The following is a 25,018-nucleotide window of genomic DNA, read 5'->3' as shown; positions in this document are numbered from 1 at the left end:
AAAATTTAAGTATTTGAGGAGAGTTTTTATTTCTAGCTCTTCTCTACCTGAGTGTAAAATAGTTCTTTTGGAGAAGTTTTTGAGCTACACTTTTATTTCTAGAGTCATTTCAGACTTAGAGGACTGTTTCCAAGAACATAGTGATTTCCATTTTAGCTCTCACCCGTTTCCTCAATTCTTAACATTTGATAGATTTTTGTCACACTAGAAAAGTGGCATTAGTACCTGCTGTTAACCAAGTTCAGAGTCTGGATCGCTCTTATCTTTCTATGAATTCTCTCCAGAGAACCGCGGGTGGCTAGTGTCCTGTCACCCTAGTTTGGTCTGAGTTTGTTGCCTTTCTTGCTTCTTTAAAAACCCAGTCTTGAGAACCTCATAGCCTACAGAATGCCACTGTGTCGCTTGTCCTGTGGTGTAGGCTGTAATGTGGAAAGAATACCACAAAGGTGAGGTGGCCTTCCCATCATTTCCTGCCGCCGTCATCACCTGGTTAAGGGCGTGTGTGATAGGCTTCTCCGGCCTGAAGTGAGTCAGGAAGTGAGTCAGAAAGCTGAACTGGCCTCAAGTGGAACAGCTGCCCATTGCTTTAACACCCAGGAAATACTAAAACGTCATCAGTCCTCCCCAACTGGAGCCTCATGTCCTTAAGACACCAGCTGTAAAGATGAGTCCTAGAAACTTCGAGCGAGCACTCTGTCATGTGACAGTCTTGCTGTAAGGCTGAGCCATTCATTCCCTGGCCTTCAGTGCTGAATTAACCTTAGGGAGCTGGGCAGCAGATGGAAAGGTTCACTTTGCCCTTCATATAAAAGTATTCTTAACTGGCTGAGGAAGGAACTACTGATTATTCACTACGTGATATTTTTCAGACACGGATCTTAACTGTGACAGTTTACGGTACCGTGTTTTATAGCAGCTGCTTACACGTGCATATTCATATGTACAGGCAGCCTTCCTAAGCTGTAGTCTTCTCTAACTGACTTCTCTAACCTGTAGTCAGCTGATCCTACCAGTACTGAAGCCTGCCATGGTAACGTGCTGCATGTCTTTTAGGGGAGAACTGTTACCATTAAGCTGAAGAACGTGAATTTTGAAGTAAAAACTCGTGCGTCTACAGTTCCATCCACTCTTTCTACTACAGAAGAAATATTTGCCGTTGCTAAGGAACTGCTAAGGGCAGAAATTAACGCGGCTTCTCCACATCCCCTGAGGTTAAGGTTGATGGGTAGGCCTATCTTCCCTCTCTCTCTTTCTTTCTTGTTTTCCCTTATTTGTTTAATGGCCCCTCCCTAAAAAATAAAGTGAACTTGGGAGATCTTTTCCCCTCTGTTTAAGAACTTCTTACTCTGCTGTTGTTCATTGTAATTCCTAGAACCAGATGTGTGGTCAGAATGTGATTTTAATTCTGTCTGGACCTATGGGAGTTGTTCTCATCCTTTTTTCTGAAGTCCTTGAGGCAAGGTGTTTCCAAATGCAAAACTTAACAGACTTGGGAAACAAATGTGGGGCATTTAAATTATACTCTGTAATGCTCCGTTGGGGATCTAGTGCACCGTGACATGATGAAACACGTGGGTGTTTCTGTCACGAAACAACAGAGACAAGCTTGTTCTTTAGATTGTAAGGGTACTAGATAACGTCACATCAGTTTAGTCTTTGTTTATCACCCCCTGCTACAATTTCAGAAATTTTGGATTTCGGAATTACAGACCCAGATTGTGACCCTGCCAGTCGTTCCCTGTGGGACACAAACTAGAAAGCCGCACTTCCACGTGGGCTGTAAGATTGCTAGGAGAGGATTCATATTCTTGCTCTCACTCTTGAGAGACCAGGCACAGTGAAACCACTGCTGAATGAAGTATATTAAAAAGAACCAAGTAGCCGGGCAGTGGTGGCGCGCGCCTTTAATCCCAGTACTCGGGAGGCAGAGACAGGCTGATCTCTGTGAGTTCGAGGCCAGCATGGTTTACAGAATGAGTTCCAGGACAGCCAATGTGACAAAAAACAGTATCTCGAAAAAAATAATAAATAATAATAATAATTATAAATAGATAAAATAAATAAAATAAAAACAGCCAAAGAGCAAGTATCTACAGAAACTTTATTCATAATTGCAAAACTTAGAAGCAAGCAAGGTTGTCTAGACAATGGAATGGTGTTCAGTATATGAATAAGCTACAAAAGGACAAGGAGCAAACTTAAGTAAATATTGCTAAGTGAAAGAAGCAAATATTGTATGATTCCAGCTATTTGGCATCTTGAGAAAGGCCAAACCTTGGAGCCAGTGAAAAGACAATATTGCCCAATGAGAAAGATGAAGAGAGAAAGCAGAGAACTTTGAGGCTAATGAAACAAGTGTGAAATAATGGTGAATTCACGTCTTTATAGCTGCATCTTAACTCATAGCATGGACACTGCTAAGAGTAGATGCTGAGGGAAACTGTAGACTCTGGGTGATAGTGCCGCGTCAGTGCACGTGTGTAGTACCGGAAGCTGTGTGTGAATGACAGCAGGGGGAACATGGGAATTTTCTGTTCAGTTGTCGTGAGAAAACGAAGCCCTCCTTAGAAAGTGAACCCTATTGAAAAAAATCAGAGCTGAAGTCTCTGTAGCTGACTCCAGTTAGTTACTATCTACTTAATGGCACCCATGTGAAACATTACTGCAAGTTCTCTATAATAACACCAACTCCAAAAGATTAACATTTACTGATTACCTAGTTTTATAAAGCAAAGTGAGTTTTTCATAATGTAAGCTTTAAAAAAGTCCCCTTTAATTTGGAAAATGTTGGTCTGGGAATGTGGCTAAGTAGTAAATTATATGCATAACATGCCAAAGACTTATATATGGGTCCAAACCTTAGCGTTTAATAAAAGAGTATGTATGTGTATGAGTGTGTACATCTCCAGAGGCACTTACTTCTCTAGTTACCTTTTGCATATGTGTCATGATAGCACTATGTTAGATGTTTTGTTCCGTTTGTATTGGGTGTGGATATGTTTATACAATGGAAAGTGACGGTTTTGGTTTCTTTAGGTGTGCGAATGTCAACTTTTTCCAATGAAGATGACAAGAAGCACCAACAAAGGAGCATCATTGGCTTCTTACAAGCTGGACACCAAGCTTTGTCATCTCCTGGGTGTGTTCTAGACAAAACCGACAAAACTGAGTTTGTAAAGCCTTTGGAAATGTCTCTTAAGAAGAGTTTCTTTGATAAAAAGCGATCAGAAAGGATCTTGAGCCATCAGGACGCACCCAGATGTGAAACTGTGGATCAGCAAGCTGTGCAGACCTCACAGCCATTCCAGGCTTTAAAGAAGATGACCGAGAGTTTGGAGACATCAAAGAATTCGAATAACTGTCAGACATTTACATGTCCAGTTTGCTTTAGGGAACAAGAAGGTATCAGTCTGGAAGCCTTTAATGAACATGTAGATGCGTGTCTGGATGAACCATCAACCAGTGAGAACTCCTATTCCCATGCTTCCTCAGCAGCTATTGGTCAGAAGGAAGATGCACACCATTCTATTCCACTATGTGAGAAGCAGGATTATGAAGATGCAGAGATCACTTCAGCGGATGGTGTAGATCTGCTAGAAACTGAAGTCATCTCATTGAAAGCAGCAAGTATGGACACTTTAGGGAGTAATCACAGCAAAGAGGAATGTTCTGATATTCCAAACCAGTCTTGTCCTGTTTCATTGGCAAATGAAACTGTCAGAATACTAAGTAAGCAAGAATCCATCCAGCCCTGTACAGATGAGGTGGTAACAGGGCGAGCTCTAGTTTGTCCTGTTTGTAACCTAGAACAGAAGACTTCTGATCTTACACTCTTCAATGTGCACGTGGATATTTGCTTAAATAAAGGCATTATCCAAGAATTGAGAAATAATGAAGTTAATTCGGCTAACCAACCCAAAGGGAGCTCCAGAAGTACTGGTGAGCATACAATCATGAAGAGGAATGCAGCACGGGGTGGAGATCGACCAGCAGTCCTTGCTAGGCTTGCATAGGACCCGGGGTTGGTCCCCAGAACCCACACGGTGGCTCACAGCAATCTGTAACTCCAGTTCCAGGGGATTCAGTGTCATCTTTTGGTCTCAATAGGCATATATAGGGTACACAGCCATACATGTAGGCAAAGCACCAATACACTTAAAATTAAATTAAAAAAATAAGAGGAATGTGATTTTCTAGGGATATGTCTTACTAAAATTACTGAAAGTGTTAAATTTGAAATACAGACTATTAAAACGGTGGCTTGTGTTTGCTCTCATTGAGGAAAATATTAGTTCTGCCTTATTATGACTAGAAATAACTCAAACTGGGCTTTTGAATTGAGGGGAAACTCAAGTTTAGTTTTGATTTAATATAGAATGAAGTTAAAAGTGAAAGGATCTGAGTGATCTAAACAAAACAGAAGTTCCCTGGGGAGCAACCGCTGGTGTGCAGTGACAGACTAGCTGTGCTCAGAGAGCCAGGAAGCCTTGCACTTGTCTGTCTGTTGTGCTGATGTAGCAAGGTTGCAGAAATTAAGCTTAATGCCAGGAGAACTAGTAAATTTTAAGATTAACCTTGTGAGACTGGCCATGCGGCTTGGGTGTAGGTGCTCGATAACAAGCCTTCCAATCTGATTTTGATCTCTGGACCACATGATGGGAGGAAAGATCCGACTTTCTCAAAGTCATCCATTCACCTCCAAACGTGTATACGCACACAGAAGCGCTAGTTTAATTAAATGTCTTAAAAATTAGTTTGGAGTATGTATAATATTATCTTTAGTCTGTCAATTTTATCTCTTTAATGTTTGTGAAGCTTTTTCAGTTGTTTTATCCTTTTCCTGATGAAATTTCTTGGTTTTTCTTTGCACTGCAGACAGACTTCAGAAGGCTACAGGAAGGACAAAAAGGTATGACTGAGAGCCACAAACTCATGTTTTACCCTTGAGATTTTAGGGGCTGAACTTTGCTTTTATAACTAACCAAGTAACATCTTAAGAACTCTTTTTGCAGGCTGGGAGGTCTTGGCACATGCCTTTAATCCCAGCACTTGGGAGACAGAGGCAGGCGGATCTCTGTGAGTTCGAGGCCAGCCTGGACCAAAGAGCTAGTTTCAGGACAGTCTCCAAAGCTACAGAGAAACCCTGTCTCGAAAAACAAAACTGTTTTTGCAAAATTATTTTCACATATTTCCTTCTACATAGAAATTGCGTATTCTTTCTCATTCCAGGCCAGGACTGAAGACAAAGAGCTCCACATCGAGGAAAACAAAACCCCAAGGTCCCAGACATACCCTTGATATATTTTTCAAATGAACTTTGAACATTTTTTATTGAAAGTTTAGTTTTATAATCAATGTATTTGTTCTTCCTCATTTAAATTTATTATTTAGGGAAGACAAGTGCAATAATACCTCCCCACATGGCCTTTTTAAGGAGTGTAGACTATATATTAACTTATTTCTTTATATTTTCTTTAATAACCATAAGAATCTCAACCTAGTATATATCAGTTGGAAATCAGTCTTGTTAGAGATAACTTTAAAACAAAAGTAAAAGGGGCAGTCAGAAGATGACGTCTTACTTTATAAATATAGAATACTTATAATAAGGGCTCTGAGTCCTGTGCTCTTGTTTCAGCGTGAGCATTTAGTGCCTAGCCACCAGCTCAGCACGGGCATCTTAGTGCCTAGCCACCGGGTTGCCCCTGGATGCTGCTGAACTTGCTCTTGTGTCTGTAAGTGTTCTGTGAGCATTTGTAGTTAGAGTTAACCATGAGGTCTGTGAAGAACATTAGTTTAACAGAGAGAGCGTGGGTACCTTCAAGAAAGTAATACACAGTATTATCTGTGTTTGAAGGACTTGTTCAAACTCTTGTTAATTGTTTTTCCTCACTTACAATTTCTTTATCTTATAAATAAGCACTTGGTTCATGTAAAGAAACATTTAGTCTATAACTCAAAATTGTTTGTTTTTTTAACTCAGTACCTTAAATGGCAGTATTTCATTTCTTGGTAATTACGTTTGACTCCCTACAAATCTGTAGTAAACAAGATGAGTTGTGAAGTCACTTGATTTTCATCCTCCTCATTAAGAGAAAATGTGCAGCTCAGAAGATGAACGCCTGGTGAAGCTCTGCCCTTTCCTCAGCCACATGTCTGCGCATCTCTGTTGCTATTTGTGAAAGAAAGATTCACAGCAGCTGAATTCTGAGCAGCATGCTCAGAATTGCTCTAGCATGGCCCCACCCACATGCTCTTATCAAAAAGCCCTTTTTGCTACTGCTTTAAGAACTGAATCTTGCCGGCCAGTGGCACTTGCCTTTAATCCCAGCACTCAAAAGGCAGAGGCAGGCAGATCTCTGAGTTCAAGACCAGCCTGCTCTACTGAGAGAGTTCTAGGACAGCCGGAGCTACACAGAGAAACTGTGTCTCAGAAAACAAAAAAGAACTGAATCTTTTTTTCTTACGGTTTTGGTCTTTGAATATTTTAGTTCATTTAGAGTAGACAGGAAAATATTTGAGGAATAGCTAGCATCCTTAGGGCTTGCCACAGTCGCAGCCTGACTTTTAATTCCTAGCCTCGTTAAAGACGGGCTGAAAGCTTCTGATGTGCTGGTCCCCTACCTGATATTACAAACCATGGACAGTCCCAAAGCTGTGGTGTTTCGGTTATTGATTGTGGTTTACTTATGTGAATTATTTATAAAATTAAATTCAGTGAAACTGATTTAATGTATTGAAAAGTAGATGTTATTGTATTTATTGTTTTTCCCATATAAATTTATTTTTATTGTTTTCCACATTAAATAATAAATTATTTTCATTTAGATGCCCCATATAATGAATGCCATAATATATAACATTTAATAATTTAAAATAAAATTTTAAAACGTTTGAGAATCTCTTACATGTGTAATTAATTTACATTATTTTCTTCTCTTAATCTTTCTCTTTCAACTTCTTTCATGTTCCCCTCAATCTCTCTCAAATTCATGACTTTTTAAAAATTATTGTTACATTATAGGTGTGTGTGTGTGTGTGTGTGTGTGTGTGTGTGTGTGCGCTTACTTGTATGTAACCTGCTGAGTCCATTCAGTACAGCTCTTTGTCTGTGTGTCTAGGGCTGACTACATGGGGTTGACTAACGTACCCAGCATTGACCCTGGAGCAGATGGACTCTCACACTTTCAGCTGTCATGATTTACTTGTAGCTCTTCATCTAGGATGGAGCCTTGGAGATTTCCCCATCCATGTTGGCATGTTTAACTAGTATTGCCATTGTGTAGATCTTGTTTAAGTGACTATATTGTTGGGACTTTGTGGGTGCAGCTTCCTTGTCATACGTAGAGGACATTGTCAGCAGACTTCCTTACAGTCTTTCCACCCCATCCTCCACAGTTCCCTGAGCCTTAGGTGCAGGAGCGGTGATGTAGGTCCCTTCTCAGCAGGAGAAACCAGGGCTTCCTAGAGAAATGACTGCCTCCTCACCAGAAGACTCCTAAGCAGAAAGCTTTGTCTTGGCCTCTCCAACCCCATGCAAGGTCCATGTCTCCCGCATTCCTTTGTGTGTCGTCCTAGTTTTGAATCATACCTCAAATCCATTTCAGCATCCCGACCATCCCATCCCCGTCCATAGACCGTCTGCCACCTGGTTGTTGATAGACTGAGTCCTTCCTCTTTGCTACCAGATCACAATTCATCTTCAGGGGAAGACCCGGCAGCACTGTAGAGGAACACTGGTTGACTTGAGGTCTGCTTGCTCCATGCCCAGATTCCTCTACGTGCCTGATCTTCTCCGATAGCTTCATCTTTGTTTTCTGTCTGGACTTCTCCCACAATCTTTATTATCTGTTTTATCTTGCATACCCAGCACATTTTTTTTAAGTTCTTGAAGAATTGTTAGAAAGCATAACAAAACTTAGAAGGGATAAGAAGTGAGGACCCATAAACTTAGAAAGTCAAATCATGGGAAAGCATGTTTGTAACATATGTATGTAGTATTGGTGTGGGGGCGGGGCTAGAATCTGGAATATTACTTTGATTGTTAATTGAGACTCAGGAAGAAATTAGCCAGTAGAAAGTGACACAAAGGACTTAAAATGCACGTCACATGGAAGAAAATCTGAATGGCCAAGAGCCATCAAGACGGTCTTAGCCATACTAGGCACCCGGACAGGGACAATTAAACCGCAAAGAGGTATTACTGAATTCCCACTGTGTTAGAAGAAGAAACAATTCAGTGTTGCTAAGTTTTAGAAATGATGTGATTCCTCACTTTGAGAATAATCACTTCTGAAAACAATTTGGTTTTTAGTCAGTGTAGCAGATGAAATGACTAAAAGGTAGAAACAAGTAAAAATGAAACTTCGTATGGTCAGCGTGTTTGCCGACGTTATTTTAAGAGAAGTTTATTTTTAACTCACTTGCCTACTTTTTAAATAAATCTACTGTTTTCAGAGTTCAGTAAAGTTCTGTCTGTAAAATCAATACTATTCCTATAAATCAGCTATAACCAATGAGAGAATAGGATAAAAATCATCTTGTGTATCATGGGGACCTGAGAGGTAGCTAGCTCAGAAGGGGAATGTTTAAGGACCTGAGAACTAGATGAGGAGTACAAGTGAATAAATGAATTAATCCTATTCACGAACAGGAGGAATGGCTACAGAAAATACCCCCACCCTGGCGCCAGTTAGACTTTTAAGTACAATAATAGTCAAAACCCCTTAGAGATTGATAGATAGAGCCAGGCACGGTAGCACACACTTTTAATGCCAGCATTCAGGATCCAGAGGCAAGAAGATCTCAAGTTCAAAACCAGTCTGGTGTATATACTGAGACCCTGTCTCAAGAAGAGAGAGATAAGTAGATACTAAATTTTAGGTAGCAATTAATAAAGTATTAACAGTAGCATTGGTAATGGGAAGGGTATTTTAAATAACATAGTGTGAACGCGTTGGCTATTAAATAAATGGTCCTTCTATGGTTAATAACTTATAAAGAAAACTTAATTGCACCCTAACTGTGTTGGGAATCCATAGGCACCCCTCAAGTCTGATTATTTGCTAGAAGGACTAACAGAACTGAGGAAAACTGAAGAGCCCAAGATTACAATTTGTAAAAAGATATAAATCAAAATAAGCAAAGAAACTAGATGTGACTCAGAAGTAGAATGGTTTCCTGTGTATACAAGACCCTCAGTCTGATATGCAGCATGGTATGGGGGTGAGGCCGGCAAAGCCTCATGCTCCCAGGGGAGGCATATGAACCATATACAATTCACCCACAAGTACTGTATGCCAGCACATACAAAATATCACCAAGACACCCTGCTCAACCCTTGTCACCCAGACTTTTTCCTGGAAAGTCTGCGGCAGACATTCCTGTCATCCCAACTGACCTTAGCTTTAAACCTTCCAGAGAGCTTACTGGTCCACGGTCTCAGTCTTCAGAAAGCATGCATTCAGCTTCTGCTAGTTGACACTATAAGCTATCTCTTCAAATGAATACAGTGTGGCCCCAAGCTGTGGACAGGAAACATTCTTATCAGACTGGTAAAGGCCAGGGGCTCCAAGGCTGGTTCGGAAGAGAGGAGTCTTTCTTTGCAAAACATAGGAAGAAGTTGAGCAACCTGAACCTGCCAGGGTGACCCTTACAGTTTGCTTGCAAAATAAATGTCAATCAGAGCTGTATTTGAATAAAGAATAAAAAGATAGGGATCTTAGGGTGACTTTTTTTGCTCCCTTTTTTTAATGCAGGAAAAGTCTCCAATTTTTAACATATTAAGGGTGTCTCCGATACGGAGCCTGGCCTGCTTGTTTATGGCATGTCGTTAGTATGCACTACAGGTAACATAAGCAGGCCTAGAGATTGCATGTCAGTACAACCAACCGTCTTTTCGATGAAGGACAAAGAAGTGGCTCTTAGTATGTCCTATTGTTTGGGTAATTTGTGGCTAGGCATCTTACTTCTGTCCTCTGTGACCACAGAAAAGCAGCCTTCTGGGAACGTATTTGTACACACAGACCATTCTCTCAGAAGTGCTTTGGATCCAACCTTAGCATGGGATTGGAAGGTTCAGGAGCCTACTGAAGCGCGATCTTCAAGAGACAGAGCTCCCACACTGACATGGTAGGAGCTGCACTGCCGGGTTAAAGAAGGAGCTTCATGCCCAGAGAATGTAGGCAGTGCCCAGTGTAAGAACATGGGAGGTGAATCAAGAGAAAGCTAGCAATCGGCACCCGCTGTCCTCATTTTCAATATCACTATTCATCATGGGCTCTGTGTGAGCTCATCCCCCCAATTTCCGACTCTACTCTGTCAACCCCAAATATGTTAGCAAATTCCAGTTGCCCTTCTAGAGCCCTTTGGAAAGATCCATTTCTCTCCTTCTATGAAGCTTTACCAGTTGTCTACATACTGACACCCCAACTGTCTCCTCAGCTTCCCCTGTCAACTCGAGTGCCTTTCCAAAGATTGACCACAAAAAGTGTTTTCAAAATGTCACATTGAGTTGCTTTTTCTTTAAAAGCTGTTAACTCTGCAAGTTTGAGAGGAATGGCAAGGGAGGAGTTAGTGATGTTCTGTGTGTCTGTGTGGAAACTGTGGTACAATATTCCCACCTTGGCACAAACTATATAATGTTAACCAGTCAAACTTCCCGGAAATGTGATGATAGCTCTTAATAACAAGTAGAAGGTACCTGCCTTGTAAGGTCAGTCATGCACTCCTAATACTAGCCTACAATCTGGCAAGCAGTGAGCCACACAGAAAACCACAGTGAATATGCTTCAGGGGCTTCAAGAAGAAAGGGAAACTTGAAGCAGTTATTAGTCCCAGACAAAAGGGCATGCTTTCCTGAAGGGACCTTTGCGCCTATTGAAAAGCATTCCTGTTATTCTTTTGGTCTGGTCCCTTTAAGGGGCAAGCCACACCCACTCCCAGCCACTTCTGACCTCTCCATCATCACCATCTTAACATTGCTTCTGTTCCCTCTCTTGGCGTGTACACATGTTTCTCCCCCCGCCCCCACCTTTCTATTCCTGCCTTTCTTTCTCTCCCTCTTCTTTAAGTAATAAATGTTCACCTTTATGTTTAGCCTTATGTCTATTTACTATGTCCTGTAAGGCTTTTATCCGCCACCTGGTCACCCCGCCGCATGGCAGTACCAGCCTGTCCAGGACGTGCTCCCGCCAGCTCTGCCGCTCACTGCGGGGGAATCTGCACCGCTCTAGCCGTCTCTGCCTTGACTAGCGGCTGCGGTCACCCTAACATTATATTTTTAAAGAACAAAAATTCCCACTTGGTAGGGGAGAGTCAGCGGGCCTTGGGAAGCATTCTAGACACCCAGCAACAGAGCACACACCAGAAGGAGAACTCGTGGTCTCTAAGGTGACTGTGGATCAGTCGCTCTGTGATTGCAGGCTGGCAGAAATGTGAGGCTGTTTCTCATCTGATTCCCAACTGTGACGGCCTGGCACAGCACTAACGGCCTTTTGCTAGCGAGCAGAAGCAAATGTCCAGCGTCTCAAAGGGAATCCCCTGAGTCCAGCAGAGCGATTCGCGTTCTTACTCTTGCAACACACACCCTTGCAGCAAGGTCTAGGTGCATGACTGAAGGTTAGCCAGTGGACTGTGTGAGGAAGCCTTTGTGCAGTATGCTAGAACCTTCCTCTTATGGAAGCTCTAGTGTCCTTTGACTCCCTGTTTCTCCCCTCTGCCCCTCTTCCTGGAAGCAGACACAGATATTTTGCACCTGAGTTGGGGGTACCCGTGGGAACAGTAGAGTAGCAGGCTAGAGGGCCTGGCTCTGGAGAACCTGGTAGACTAGAGTTTGTTTGGGTGGAAGTGTCACCCCAGCCCCTGGCACCCATATACCCAAAGAGTCTGGAATGTTTGAGTGGGAAGGTCCATCCCAAGCCTCCTCCGCTGGGAGTTGCCTCAGCCCAGACTCCTCCTCCTAGAAAGCCCGCCAAATGGTGACCCCTTCCCAGAGATGCTCAAGACCACTCCCACAGGGTATTTAAACTGCCCCCCAGAGAACAAACGTGGTTTTCCAATCTTCCTTCCCCATCTCCTCTCTGACCACCTGGAAGGCCACCTGAGAGCGCTAGTATCCATTAGACCTGGGCTCTCTCTAAATTGGTTTCATTTGGTCTGATTTGGGTTATTGTGTCGGCAGAGAGGTTTAATGGTACGCAGAAACTTTTCGTAGTTACCATGGCAGCCCTGGCCTACCAGTTTCCAGACTTTCTTAAAACATTTTACTCACAAGAAAGAAGAAGAATCAGCCTCAGGCTACAGTTTTTCCTCAGTGAAGGTAAGATTCTTACGAGGTAAATATGTTAAGTGGGACTCTAGGGGACAACTTCTGACCAGCGAATACAGCAATCAATAAATAATGCTACCTCCTCCGTTTTCCTCCTCCTCCTCTTCTTTTCTTTTCTTCTTCCTCTTCTTCTCTTTCTGTAACTTTAAACATACCCAGGCATGTCCAGACCCTTTGAGACAGAAACATGATGTTAGCTTCAAAGTGCACACTTAAGATTCTTTCTATGGGGGGCTGGAGAGATGGCTCAGTGGTTAAGAGCCTTGCCTGCTCTTCCAAAGGTCCTGAGTTCAATTCCCAGCAACCACATGGTGACTCACAACCATCTGTAGTGAGGTCTAGTGCCCTCTTCTGGCCTGCAGACATACACACAGACAGAATATTGTATACATAATTAAAAAAAAGAATTTTTCTATGGCGGCTGAGAAGATATGTTAGCGGCTAATAAAAGTATGAGAACTGGCATTTGGTCCCCAGAATGCATATCAATGCCAGGTCGGCCTGTGGCCTGCTTATGATTCCAGCCTCAGGAGTCAGACACAGGAGCTTCCCTGAGTGATATCCTGTGAGCCCAGGATTTGAGAGACCTGCCTCAATAAGGCAAGAAAGCAATCCAGGATAAATCCCAACATCAACTTCAGCCTCCACATGCACCTAACAGGTGAGAAACTTGCATACATGAATACACACCACACACTTGAAATGGAAAAAAAAAAGTTTGTCAATATTGTTTTAAATTTCAAAACATTTTAAATATGTTTGTGGTTGAGGCTAGGACACATTCGTTGATAGCTGTTCGAGCCACACGTAGCCTTCCCAGCCAACCTTCTGTTAGGAGAGAAATGAAAGCTGTCGGACTGAACACAGGCAGCTGTTCCCTGGTAGAACTGTTTTCGTATTTATTTGACAAATTGGTCTCAAGCCTGGAAAAAGTGTAAGGCACTGGAGGTACAGCAGGGGAGAAAGCCTGAGAAACCTCCTGTCTTTGTGATGTTTAATATTAGATACATACTAAATAATATCTGTTCTGTCTGACAGCTACCATAGATGAAAGAGCAGCTAAAGGAAATGAGAGAGAGGAGGGGTGGTGTTCATAATATTTTAGAATCGAGTGATTAGAGTACCTTCCTTGAAAGAAGTGACAGCCTGAACTTTAATTATATGAAAGTTGAAATCGTTGAATAAAAGCATTGAAAGGGGTGGGGAAGAGAGTTCGTTCTGGGGAGAGAGTGTTAGAAGCTGAACGCCGTGCAGCAGATGATACCAGAGGAGCAACAGGAAGGGGAAGAGCTTCCCTGGCTGTGAAATATTATTTTACGATGTGTTGCATTTGTTTATGCTGTGGAATATATGTTTAAAGATGCAAGGATGTGTTGCATTCTTTTATGTTACATTTGTTTAACTCTATGGAGCCGTGTTACTTTCCCTGCCTAGAATACATGATTGGTCTAACAAAGAACTAAACATCTAGTAGCTAAGCAGGAAAAAGGAAAGACAGGGTTGCCAGGCAGAGAATAAATAGGAGAAATCTGGGAAGAGGGAATAGAGAAATGAGCGGAGGAGAGGCGGACTCCAGGACCAGACTACACAACAAACCATGGAGTAAGAAGTAAAGGAAGGAATATAGAATAGAGAAAGATAAAAACCCAGGGGCAAAGGTAGACAGGATAATTTAAGAAGAGCTGGCTAGAAAGAAGCCAAGCTAAGGCCAAGCATTTATAAGGAAGAATAAGCCTCCGTGTGATTTATTTGGGAGCTGGGTGGAGGGCCCCCCAAAGAGTCAGAAAGGTAAAAATAAAATCCAGCCACACATCAGCACACTGAGATAATTCATTTGCTGTTTGAAAAAGACAGCATCACGTGATGCTTCATAGCTTGCATCTTGTCCACGCTCTGAGGAGAATCAAGAAGAAAAGCTGCCTCCATGTATTGCTTCGGGTCTTGTGTCCCGTGCTGGAGGAGGGTGGGCCTCACGCCATTTCTAGAAGAGTGTAGAGCAAAAAATCAGTGCTTTCAGTTTGTTTGTTTTTCGAGACAGGTTTTCTTAGTGTAGCCCTGACTGTGGAACTCGCTCTGTAGCCCAGGCTGGCCTCACACTCACAGAGATCCTCCTGCCTCTCCCTCTCGAGTGCTGGGATTAAAAACTGCCCAGCAACTTTTTTTTTCTTGTTGAGAGCATTAACAGAATGAGAGAGACGAGGTGTGAGCCACTCAAAGTTAGTGCTAGAAGCGAACCCTAGTCCTCTGAAGAGCAATAAGAGCTCTCTTAACCACGGAGCCATCTTTGCGGTCTTAATATTATATAATTTACATTAAAATGAAATATCTCATAAGTTCATAATAGAACACTAAAGTCATATTGCCTCTTTTATTTGAAGTTTATTTGGTGAGTCGGGATTTGTTGGACTTGGTTCTATATTGTTTCAGTTTTTAACAGACTCAGCCAGGAAAGTGGATGATTTCATGATTACCAAATGAGAAATTGGGTCATTTTTTTATTTTCCAAGAGGAAATTTTGAAAACCCAGTTAGGAAGTATTTAATACTGAATTTCCAGTAGTGAGTAAGCACTGACTATAAATCAAAGCCAGACATTTTTAAATCATGCAAAGAAGTGGTGGAGTATGAACTCGGAGTTTCTGAGGGCTCGTAGATTTCTAGAACTGTTTACTTTTGTGGACAGCCAAACCCTAGTACCTGATATGCCACACCTAAGGGTGGCCTCCGCAGACCAGTCCAAGCCAGGGCAGGGTTGGAGAACCAAGGCCTGTGCCTAGCCACCTGCCCCAAGAGAGCAATCTCAACCCAGCTTCTGCAGGGTGCATTTTCAGTCCGGCCCGCACCCTGGTGAAGTTTTCACAGCTAAGGTGGCCATGAACCCCAAGAGCAGCCGGGGCCACGGAGCAAGGGAGCTGATGCTCCAGGCGGCCAGGACCTTGAGGGCCGACCTGAGGGGTGCGGCCACCGGGCCCTGGAGGAGTCTGACCAGGGTGCCAAAGCCTGAAGGGACAGACGAGGAGGCTACAGCTGCAGGACATGAAAGCTGTGAGTTCTGAGAGAGGTCTCCTGGTGGGCAGAGGGTGGGCTCAGACTGAGGAACTAGAGGAGTAATCACTGCCGCCTGGAAGAAATCGGGCCAGCAATCTGCCCTGGAGACCCTCAGAATGTCCCCAGACACCGCCTATCCTCCTTCGCGGGCCCCATTCCCATCCCGGAGTGTTTATTCACGCCTGCACCCTGTACTGTGGAAGGGGGGATCGCCTTTCCAAGCTGAGGAGAAGACTGTTTAAAGAAACGAGTAAGCCCTTTGCAAATAGAATTCCTTGTGCTCTTGTTTTAAATCATGATTTACGTGCAGATTTTTTTTTTTTTGCGTGACTTTAAGTCACGTTCCACCGTTGCTAGGTTTCTAAAGCATGGGGAATAGATGAGCTATGTCTTGGCAATGATAGCAGTAACTGAGGAGGCCCCAATGAGGAGGTCAGCAGGAGTTGAAAATAAAGGACTCAAGTCTCTTAACAGCACACTATGGGCTCACATGGATGGGCTCTTTCCTGAAGCCCAACCTTGGCAACTGGACACCAGTTCCTTTATATAATGTACAGTTAGTTGGTTTAGCTAATTCCAGAAACACTTTCCCAGGGCTTAATATTTGCTAGACGTGATTCAGACATGGGGATGCAGAAGCCAAGGTAGCTCCTGTTCCTTGGAGCTCGCTTACTGCTCTGGTGGAAGTTGGTGGACCATGAAGAAGTAAACCCATGTGACCATTTGAGGGAAAGGTGTGAGAACGCTGTGGAAACCGTGAAACAACGTGACACGGGTGGGATCAGGGCACAGGCGGACTTTAGGTCAGATACCCAAATGAGAGGAAACAACCAGCCATGGGAAGTTCAGATAGAAACCATGGCAAGCAAGAGCGAAGCAGGTGCAGACATGGAATGCCTGTTTAAAATGAGGAAGATGCGGGGTCCGGAGCATTGTGAATGAAGCTGGGAGCGTTAGACTGTGGGTGGTGATGTCTCCTAGTTCAGTAGGCGGGGCTTAGTGGAAGGACGTTATCAAGTTACTGAGGGGCAACCCCAAGGAGAATATCAGGACAAAGTCTATCCACTGTGCAGCTGCTGTCCAAAACACCCCCCACGTAGCCATGGAATGAAACGTCTGAAACTCTGAGCCAAAATGAACTTTTTCTCATTCCACGTCGATTGTCTCAGGCATTTTGCTAACACAGAACAGTAGGTAGAATGAGCTCATTCCCAAACATGGGACCGTATTTTCCGCTCAATTTTAGACATCGAAATAGAAGCACACTGGTATCCCATTGGTGGTCTTAATTTGAGTGTCCCTCTATATAGCGGTGACAAATTTCATTACTTTGGTTCCTCTCTGTTCTTCTGAAGTCTTTTCTCTGTACTTAAATTGGGTTGTTGAATATTGAGAGCTAAATATTCTGGATGTATTTAATTTGTCAGAAATATTATTTGAGAATATAAAAACCTACACTGTAATAGGTCTTATTCTGGTTTTTTGTTTGTTTGTTTGTTTTCTGTTTTGTTTTTTGGGGGGTTTGCTTGTTTGTGTGTTTTTTCTAGTCAGGGTTTCTCTGTGTAGCTCCAGCTGTCCTGGAGCTCACTCTATAGATCAAGCTGACCTCAAACTCATATAAAAACCCACCTATTTCTGCCTCCCAAGTACTGGGATTAAAGGCATGCACCATCACTGACTGGCTTATATGTTTTATTCTTTAATGGTGTCTTTCATAAGAGTGGATGGGTTCCATTTTGATGTTTAGTTTATCAATTTTCTTTTCTTTCATGGTTATACTATCACTGTTATGTATGTGTAATAAATCTTCCTGAACCACAGACCATAAAGTTTTCCTCATGCATTTTCTCCTAAAAGTTTAGAGTTTTGTGTTTTTCATTTACATATACAACCCATTTGGAATTCATTTCTGTATAACATATAAAGTTTATGTCAAGATTCAGTATGGTGTCCAAATATTTAAATGCCATTTGTTGAGATGATTATCCACTCTCTGTTGTCAAAACTTGCAAACCTTTGTCAAAAAATAACTGATCTATTTGTCTGAGTTGACTTTCAGACTGTATATTTTATTCTGTTGGTGTATGTATCCTCTCTATGTCAAATGTCCTACATTACCCTGTTCTTGCACGTTGCTGTACAATTGTGATACACTACAGTTCAGTAATGTGACTCCTCCAGCATTGCTTTTTCAAAACTGATTTGGTCTTTCAAGATTGTTCTTTGCCTTTCTAGATAAGTTTTATATGAACCTGTCAGTAGCTGCAATATATTTGTGTGACACTTTATTGAAAATCCATTATATCAATACACAACTTTTGGGGCTGTTAATGTTTATGATGTTCACTCTTCTAACCTGAAGGACATGATATATATTCCCATTAGTTAGTCTTTGAGCTCTTTGGCCCACAATTCTTTTTTAACATTTAGTTTATTATTTTATGTGTGTTTTGCCTGCATTCCGTTATGTGTGTCCTGTATGTGCCTCAGTCCTTGAAGGTCAGAAGAAGGTTTCAGATCCTCTGGGACTGGAGTTAGAGATGGTTACAAGCTGCCTTATAGGTCCTGAGAATTGAACCTGGGTCTTCTGCAAAAACAAGTGCTCTTACTCTCTGAGCCAACTCTCCAACCCCAATATTTCTTTGGTACAGAAAAGCTGTGTGTTTTGTTGCCTTTATATGCAAATAATTTGGCTTTTGATTAATTATAAATAGTGCTTTGTAAATTTCAGTTTTTATTTGTTTATTGCCAATTCGTAAAAATATGACTAATAGTTATGTATTAATCTTGTATTCAACAAGCTTGCTAAATTCAGTTACTGGCTCTAGAGTTGCTTTGTATATTCCTTGAGATTCTATACATAAGTAACCAAGTTGTCTGAAGCCGGATTAGACAGTTTCTCCTTCTATCTGCCTCTTCACTTACATACCAATTTATTGTTCTAGCTAGAACTCTCAGCACAGTACGTAAACAGAGAGGTAAGAGTGAAAAAAATCTCTTCTCATTCTTGATCTTTAGAAAAAAAGAAGCTCAGATTTTAAAAATCAAGTATGCTGTTGCTTGTCAGTTTTTGTAGATGTCCTTTCAAAATGAGGAACTTCTCTTCTATTTCCAGTTAACCAAGAGAGGTGTTTTGTGTTTTGTTTTGTTTTGTTTTGTTTCTTTTGGGAAGTGAGAAGAAGGCTGTTTGTTCTCCGTTTTCATTTCTCTTATAAATGTAATTTATTGTGTGTGTGTGTGTGTGTGTGTGTGTGTGATATGTATGGTGTGAGGATGGTGCATGTATGCTAAAGTGTGCATGTGCAGGTCAGAGGGCAGCTCTGTGGAGTCAGCTCTCTTCTTTGACCTTTATATCCTTTCTGGGGTTAGGGTTCAGGTCGCCAGGCTCGCCTTTCCCCGCTGAGCCTTCTTGCTGACCCCTAAAAGAGGTTTTTATAGACTCTATTGGTCTTTAAAGTTCATTTAAAAAAAAGTTTTTAAGCATAGAGATATTTTGGCATAGTTTTAGCTATAAATCTAGTTTCTTTGCTAGTCAGGGTTATCCATGCTAATTATATAATCTTGCATTTTGGTAGCCTATGGTTATCTAGAAAACACCACATCTTAGTTGATAAATTTATATGGGTGGAGTTGTTTATAATATTCCCGTATCTTTTCTTGTTTGTTGTTGTTTTTGAAACAGTCTTTCTAAGTATCTCAGAATGGTCTTGAACTCACAATTTGCCTGCCTCCTCCTTCTGATCCTTTTTGATGTCTAGTGGAGTCTATAAAAATATGTTTTCTTTTATTTATGATACTGATCTTTTTATGTCGTCTGGCTGGGCGTTTGTTTGTTTGTTTGTTTTTTGGTTCATTGATATTTTTAGATAACCAGCTATCGTTTTCATTGATTTTTGTTTCATGATTTCTTTCTGTTTGAAATTTCATTTATCTTGCTACTTTTCCTCTGTTTACTTTTTTTCTCTTCTCCCTTTAAAAAACATTGTTTTTATTTCATGTGTATATGTATTTTCCTGCATGTGTGAGTATGTACCATGTGTGAGCCTGGTGCCTGTGGAGGTCAGAAGAGGGTGTCCAGTCCCCTAGGAATGGAATTACAGATGATTGTGAGCCACCATGTGAGTACTGGAAACCAAGCTCACGTCCTCGGCAGGAACAGTCAGTGCTCTTAACTGCTGAGTCATCTCTCCAACCATGTTCTTTTCCTTCTCATTCAGTGCAAAATATTTTGTCAAACATCTGCTTTGAATTCTTAACCTCGATTTTTATTTTATCCCCCATGATTTGTACTGTCTCTTGAGAACTCTCTGACTCTCTTGAATCTTCCCTGTGCTAGTTAATAAAGCTTGTCACGTGTATGTATGAGAGAGAGGGGTGGAGTGGGGTATGTCACAGTCACAGTAGGTGTGAATCCAATTTTATGTCCTTTCTTATAAATGATAATAAAACATGTCAATCTTCTTAGCCTTTATCTGGGTTTCCACAGTAGACTCATTAAAAGGTTTAGTTCCTCCAGGTCTGGCACTGAATCTGAGTTCTGTGGATAGAAAGAAGTCTTAACTTTGTAAGGAGCGCGTTCTTCCCAGTCTTATCCCCTACTAACGTCTCACAAACGAGGTCCCCTGGGAGGTCGCTCTGCTGTGGCCCTCTGACCTGCTAAGCTGATAGCAGGTTGTACTACTTCAGGGTGACCTTCTTGAGCAACGCTTTGTTTGAGGTCAGGGACACTTTGAGTGTATGACAACGAAAACACTTGCAATATGAGGAGAAGATGGAATCGTGGTATTCTGGCTTTGGAAAATATTTAAGCAAATATGCCGAGTCCTCAGTAGCTGAGCAGGAAGGTCTCAAGGTTGCAGTTCCAGCTTTTCAGAGTACGAGGCTTGTCACCTCAAACGTGACAGAGGACTGTGGCCTCCTTTGCGCCTCTGGGTCATGCTCTCCTTCTTTCTTTCAGTACTGCCAATTGAGAGAAGCTTTCAGAACGCCGCGAAAAGCAATAATTTGGCTCTTATGGAGAAGCTGTTTGAAAAGAAGGTTAACATTAATGCTGTGAACACCGTGAGTAGAAGTCACAGACATGACAAGTGACGAGTCCATGTGGTGGCTTGGGAGCACATAGGTCAGCTGAAATAATAGCAACAATCGAAGAGACTCGGCTGGCTGAGATGTGGGGGCTCTAATGTGGGTGTTAGAACTAAAGATGGAATGACGTAGCAGAGCAGGCTCAGGGAGTTTTCACTTAGGGGAGGGAAGTGTGTAGAGTCTTATGCACATTGCACAGAGTCTGTGAGGAGATAAGCAAGTCCACCGTGGGGATTGTGGGCCGGGACTTGGCCCTTGATTGAATCCTCTGGATGAATCGGTTCAGTCTTCCCCATTCTGGAAACCAGGGCATGACTTGCTGTAACATCTGGGCCCCTTTTCTCTCTGTGATGTTCTCTATGGTTGGGTTTGTCCAGATGTAAAAGCCAAAGAAGTATGTGGAGTTTCATCTTACTGTTTTTGAATTAGGAAGCATCCACATGTCAGGCAACAAATCTGGCTTTTGTTCGTCCAGTACCTAGGATTTGGGGGAGAACTCCACAGCCAGAAACATGGATCTCCTGTTGCTTGGCTTGGTAGGGAGTTTCTTCAAGGCAGGGTTTATCAGCATGAGAGGGTTAACAGGTAAGACTTTCTTAGGGTGAACTGTAGGGTGCTTTGAAGTCAGAACATAGAGGTGGGTTTAATGCTAAATAAAGCCTAAGTCTCAGAGGCCCTGCTTGCTCAGGCCCCTTCCAAGGCATTGGGAGGGCTCTAGCTATGTTACCCATGACTGTATGATCTTCATAAGACCTAAGAAGACATTGTAGCTGCAACAAATTGTATCTCTCTAATTTTGGCTTTAGGGAAATAGCTCTGTCAATAAAGTGCTGGTCACACATCATGAAGATCCAGTCCTAACACCCAGAGAAAAAGGGTGGCACATGTTTGTATCCCAGTGCCGAGGACGTGGAGACTGCAGTTCCCTGGCTAGCCAGTGTAGCCTGATTGGCAAGCCTCAGGTCCCACTGAAAGAATGTCTCAAACACAAAGAAAGATGGCTCCTGAAAATCAACATCTGGGCTGACTTCTAACCTACACACACGCTTTCACAACTCTAACCCTGCTGCACCCACAGAAGGGTTCCTAATAGTCTGATCTCAGGTTTCTCAAAATATGTAGCTATTGCAGGCAGGAAAGTCACAGAAACAACTGCACAGTCTAAGTCATGCCGCACATGCAGCAGAAGAATGATCTTCAGCAGTTGCATATGTGTGCATGAATGCATGTGATGGGGTATGTGCTGAGGCATGCACTCAGGGGAATTTATGTATCCATATATACACTTGTATTTATGTGCATTGTGCATTTTTGATGTATTATGGATATATGTACACATATGTATATCATATTATATATACAGATACATACACACAACCACATATATGTTTCATACACATATTTCTATATCATATGCATGTAATATATGCACACATGCGTATATTATTCACATAGCCATGTATATATGGCTATGTATACACACATAAATAAAAAGTCAGAAAATAATTTATAGCATAACAATTCTAGGAACAAAAAATGGGGAAGGAAAATTGATGTGGGATTCCCTCTGTATACTGTGAATATCATCGATTAATGAATAAAGCTACTTTGGGCCTATTGCAGCACAGAATAGGACAAGGTGGGAATTCTAAGCAGGCAAATGAGGAGAAAGAAGGCAGAGTAAAAGAGAAGCCATATAACCACAGGAGACAGATGTTGGACACCAGATGAAACCTTACCAGTAAGCTACCACCATGTGGCGATGCACAGATTAACAGAAACGGGTTAATTTAAGATGTAAGAGCTAGCTAGGAATACACTAGAGTCACTGGCCAAGTGGTGTTGCAATTAATACAGTTCAGTGTGTTTATTTTGGGTCTAGGCATCTAGGAAACAAATGAGCAGCATCCAACTATGATGAATAAAAGAAGAGAGGATAGGAGGAGGGAAGAAAAGACAATACCCGGTTGGGACTGTAGAGAGGGTTCAGCTGTTGAGAGCATTGGCTGCATTTACAGAGGAAACACTCACGTGTCAATATCCCACTGTAATCCAATTCCAGGAAACCCAATGCCCATCTCTGTGAGTTTGAGGTCAACCTGATCTACATAGTGAGTTTCAGGTCAGCTAGGACTTTAAAAAGGAGAAGAAAAGTAAAGAAAAGAAGTAGGCAGGATTAAAAAGAAAAAAAGAAAAAGAAAAAGCTGTGAAAATAGTTGTTTTCTAAAACACTAGTATTTATCTTCAAAATTATTCTAAGCATAGGGACTCCTTTATGAGTAAGTAAAACAGCAGTACATTTTTCTAACTAGCAGGAAGTACAGCCTCTACAAGTTTAAAACGACTTCAAATTTTCTGCACAAAGCAGCTGCAGTTATACTGCTGGTGTCTGACCTATAGTCTCGCACATGCTAGGCAGGCTACCACTGATCTAATTCCCCAGACAATTGTGTGTTTGTTTGTGTGTGTTCATGGATATGCATTCACATCCATGTGTGAGCAGGTGTTCACGTGGGTGGCTATGTGTATGGAAGCCAGAGAACACCCTTGGGCGTCAACCCCCTCTGTCTTTTTTCTTCTCCCTCTCTCCTTCATTCTACAAATGGAAGGCATGGGGTCTTTAGAATATCTCAAAGCCCATAGGCAGACTGGAAAGCCCACCAACATAGTTAACGGACCTGGGCTTGGTCCTAGATTGTAGCCTGGGGACCAAGCCCAGGACCTCACACATATGAGGCAAATGCCCTACCACTGAACTACCACACACACACACACACACACACACACACACACACACACACGTGTGCATGCACACACATTCTTTCTAATGACAGCTATTTAATCTTGTTTAAAGCAACTTGTCATGGTTAGTTGCAGGGTTCCTTAAAATCTGTGATGATGCATATTTTTTAAGTGCAAGTGGTCTTATTATAATCTTAAACAAATAAAGTTTATGGGGAAGCTTATAGCCCCAAGCTGACTCGATAAAATAAACTTTATGTTGCAGATAATGTCAAGATGACTTGTGTTTTGTAAACATAACCAGTTTAACAAGCAAGAAAATATTCATCTTAAACCATTCTCTTGTTTCTGTCGTTACTTGTGTGAAACAATAGTAGTCTGTTCATGCCCAGGCATCTTTTGGGGGAACTAAAACGGAACTTAGAATATGGCAAATGTGGCATAAATATTTCTGATAAACAAAACGTACATTGTGGGAAAAGAGGTAAATTGTCTGTGGGCATCCTGGGAGCAAAATGTGACTTTTTCTTTGAAAATTTCAATAGCTTGCTTTCTCTTCCTCTCCCCCATCCTTTAACTTCCCCCTCTCTCCGTCCCTCTTTCCTTCTTCTCGTCTTCTAACCTTGTGACTTCTCTTCTTTCTTTCTCTTCCTTCCTCTTTTCCTTTTTTCTTTCTTCTTCCCTCCCTTCCTTCCTTTTCTTCTGCTCTCCCTCCCTCCTTCCTTCTTCACTTCCTTCCAAACCAATTTATTTGCTTCTGTTCAAATGACAGACTTTTAATTATAGAAGAGGGATGCTGGAGATTAAGAGCAGTTGTTGCCCTTACAAAGGACTCAGTTCATTTCCCATCCCCGACATGGTGGTACACGATCATTGTAACTCCAGTTCCAGGGCATCCTATATCCTCTTCTGGCCTCTTGGGCACACATGTCGTTTATATATTCATGCAAGCAAAACACTCATACACATAAGATTTAAAATCTTTAGAAAATGCATAGAAGAGAGAAAGGAGAAAACTGAGACATTTAGGAAATTTTGCTGTGAATTATCAATATTTTGATTTAAATCCTAAGTATCTCCAAAAGCCATCTCGAAGGCTTGGTTGCCACACAGTGGAAGTTGTGAGATCTTTAAGAGATGGGGCCTAGCAGACAAGGACAGGTCCCTGGAGTCTATGCTTGCAGGGGTCTCTGGTATACCAGACTCTCCCTCTCTCTTCTCCTGGCCAATTAGAGATGAGCAGTTTTGCTCCTTTCCATCCTTCCTGCCAGTTACAACTGAGACTACGACACTCTGAGCCAAAATATGGCTTCCTCTTTATGAACTGCTCATCTCAGTTATTTTGTCACAGAAATGGAACATCGACTAACATACATTGTGAGGGGGAAAATGCCACTATTAATGATTGCATACGAGGAAAAATACAGCTTTTACTGTGTGGATGACTTTTATAATATCACTGTATGGCAGGTTCTACAGGTCATCGGTCTGGGGGGCCTTCAGTCGATGGCCAGATTCTCAGGTGACTTCTGACAACTCTTAGGGTATGATTTTGCTGTACACAGTTCTTACCCCTTCCAAAGGGAAAAACAAAAAGTGTGACCAAATAATCAGAATACAGAGAGTTCATATGAAACTCCTGGCTATGTGAGAGACAGGAGACCCAGCTGAACATGGTGGTTCAAGCCTGTGATCTCAGCATTCAGAAGGCGGGCACCAGAGGATCACAAGTTAGAGCCAGCCTGGGTGACACTGCCAGACTCAGTCTCATAAACAAAGCAAAAAACAAAACGAACAAAGGAGACAGGGGTGCTAA

The 25,018-nt window shown here is 42.0% G+C and overlaps 2 protein-coding genes across 5 annotated transcripts in view; both read left to right on the top strand.

The window, feature by feature from the left end:
• Window positions 1-6,894, top strand: part of Polk (DNA polymerase kappa) — a 57,155-nt gene extending 50,261 nt beyond the window's left edge. For all 4 annotated transcript variants that reach the window (XM_048441494.3, XM_085676835.2, XM_048441492.3 and 1 more), the window contains 4 exons: window positions 1,054-1,225; window positions 3,037-3,939; window positions 4,876-4,909; window positions 5,230-6,894. In XM_048441494.3, coding sequence (XP_048297451.3) covers window positions 1,054-1,225; window positions 3,037-3,939; window positions 4,876-4,909; window positions 5,230-5,314 — 1,194 coding nt within the window. In that variant the 3' untranslated portion in view covers window positions 5,315-6,894. The remainder of the gene's footprint in view (window positions 1-1,053; window positions 1,226-3,036; window positions 3,940-4,875; window positions 4,910-5,229) is intronic.
• An 8,182-nt stretch (window positions 6,895-15,076) lies between these two features.
• Window positions 15,077-25,018, top strand: part of Ankdd1b (ankyrin repeat and death domain containing 1B) — a 64,862-nt gene continuing 54,920 nt past the window's right edge. Inside the window, exons 1-2 of the mRNA XM_048441498.3 lie at window positions 15,077-15,372; window positions 20,333-20,436. Of these exons, the coding sequence (XP_048297455.3) occupies window positions 15,201-15,372; window positions 20,333-20,436 (276 nt within the window). The 5' untranslated portion in view covers window positions 15,077-15,200. The remainder of the gene's footprint in view (window positions 15,373-20,332; window positions 20,437-25,018) is intronic.

The sequence above is a fragment of the Myodes glareolus genome, chromosome 15 (assembly GCF_982192425.1).
Source record: "Myodes glareolus chromosome 15, mMyoGla1.1, whole genome shotgun sequence".
NCBI lineage: Eukaryota > Metazoa > Chordata > Mammalia > Rodentia > Cricetidae > Myodes > Myodes glareolus.
The sequence above is the reverse complement of the archived record's forward strand: the minus strand, read 5'-3'. Positions and strand labels throughout refer to the sequence as shown.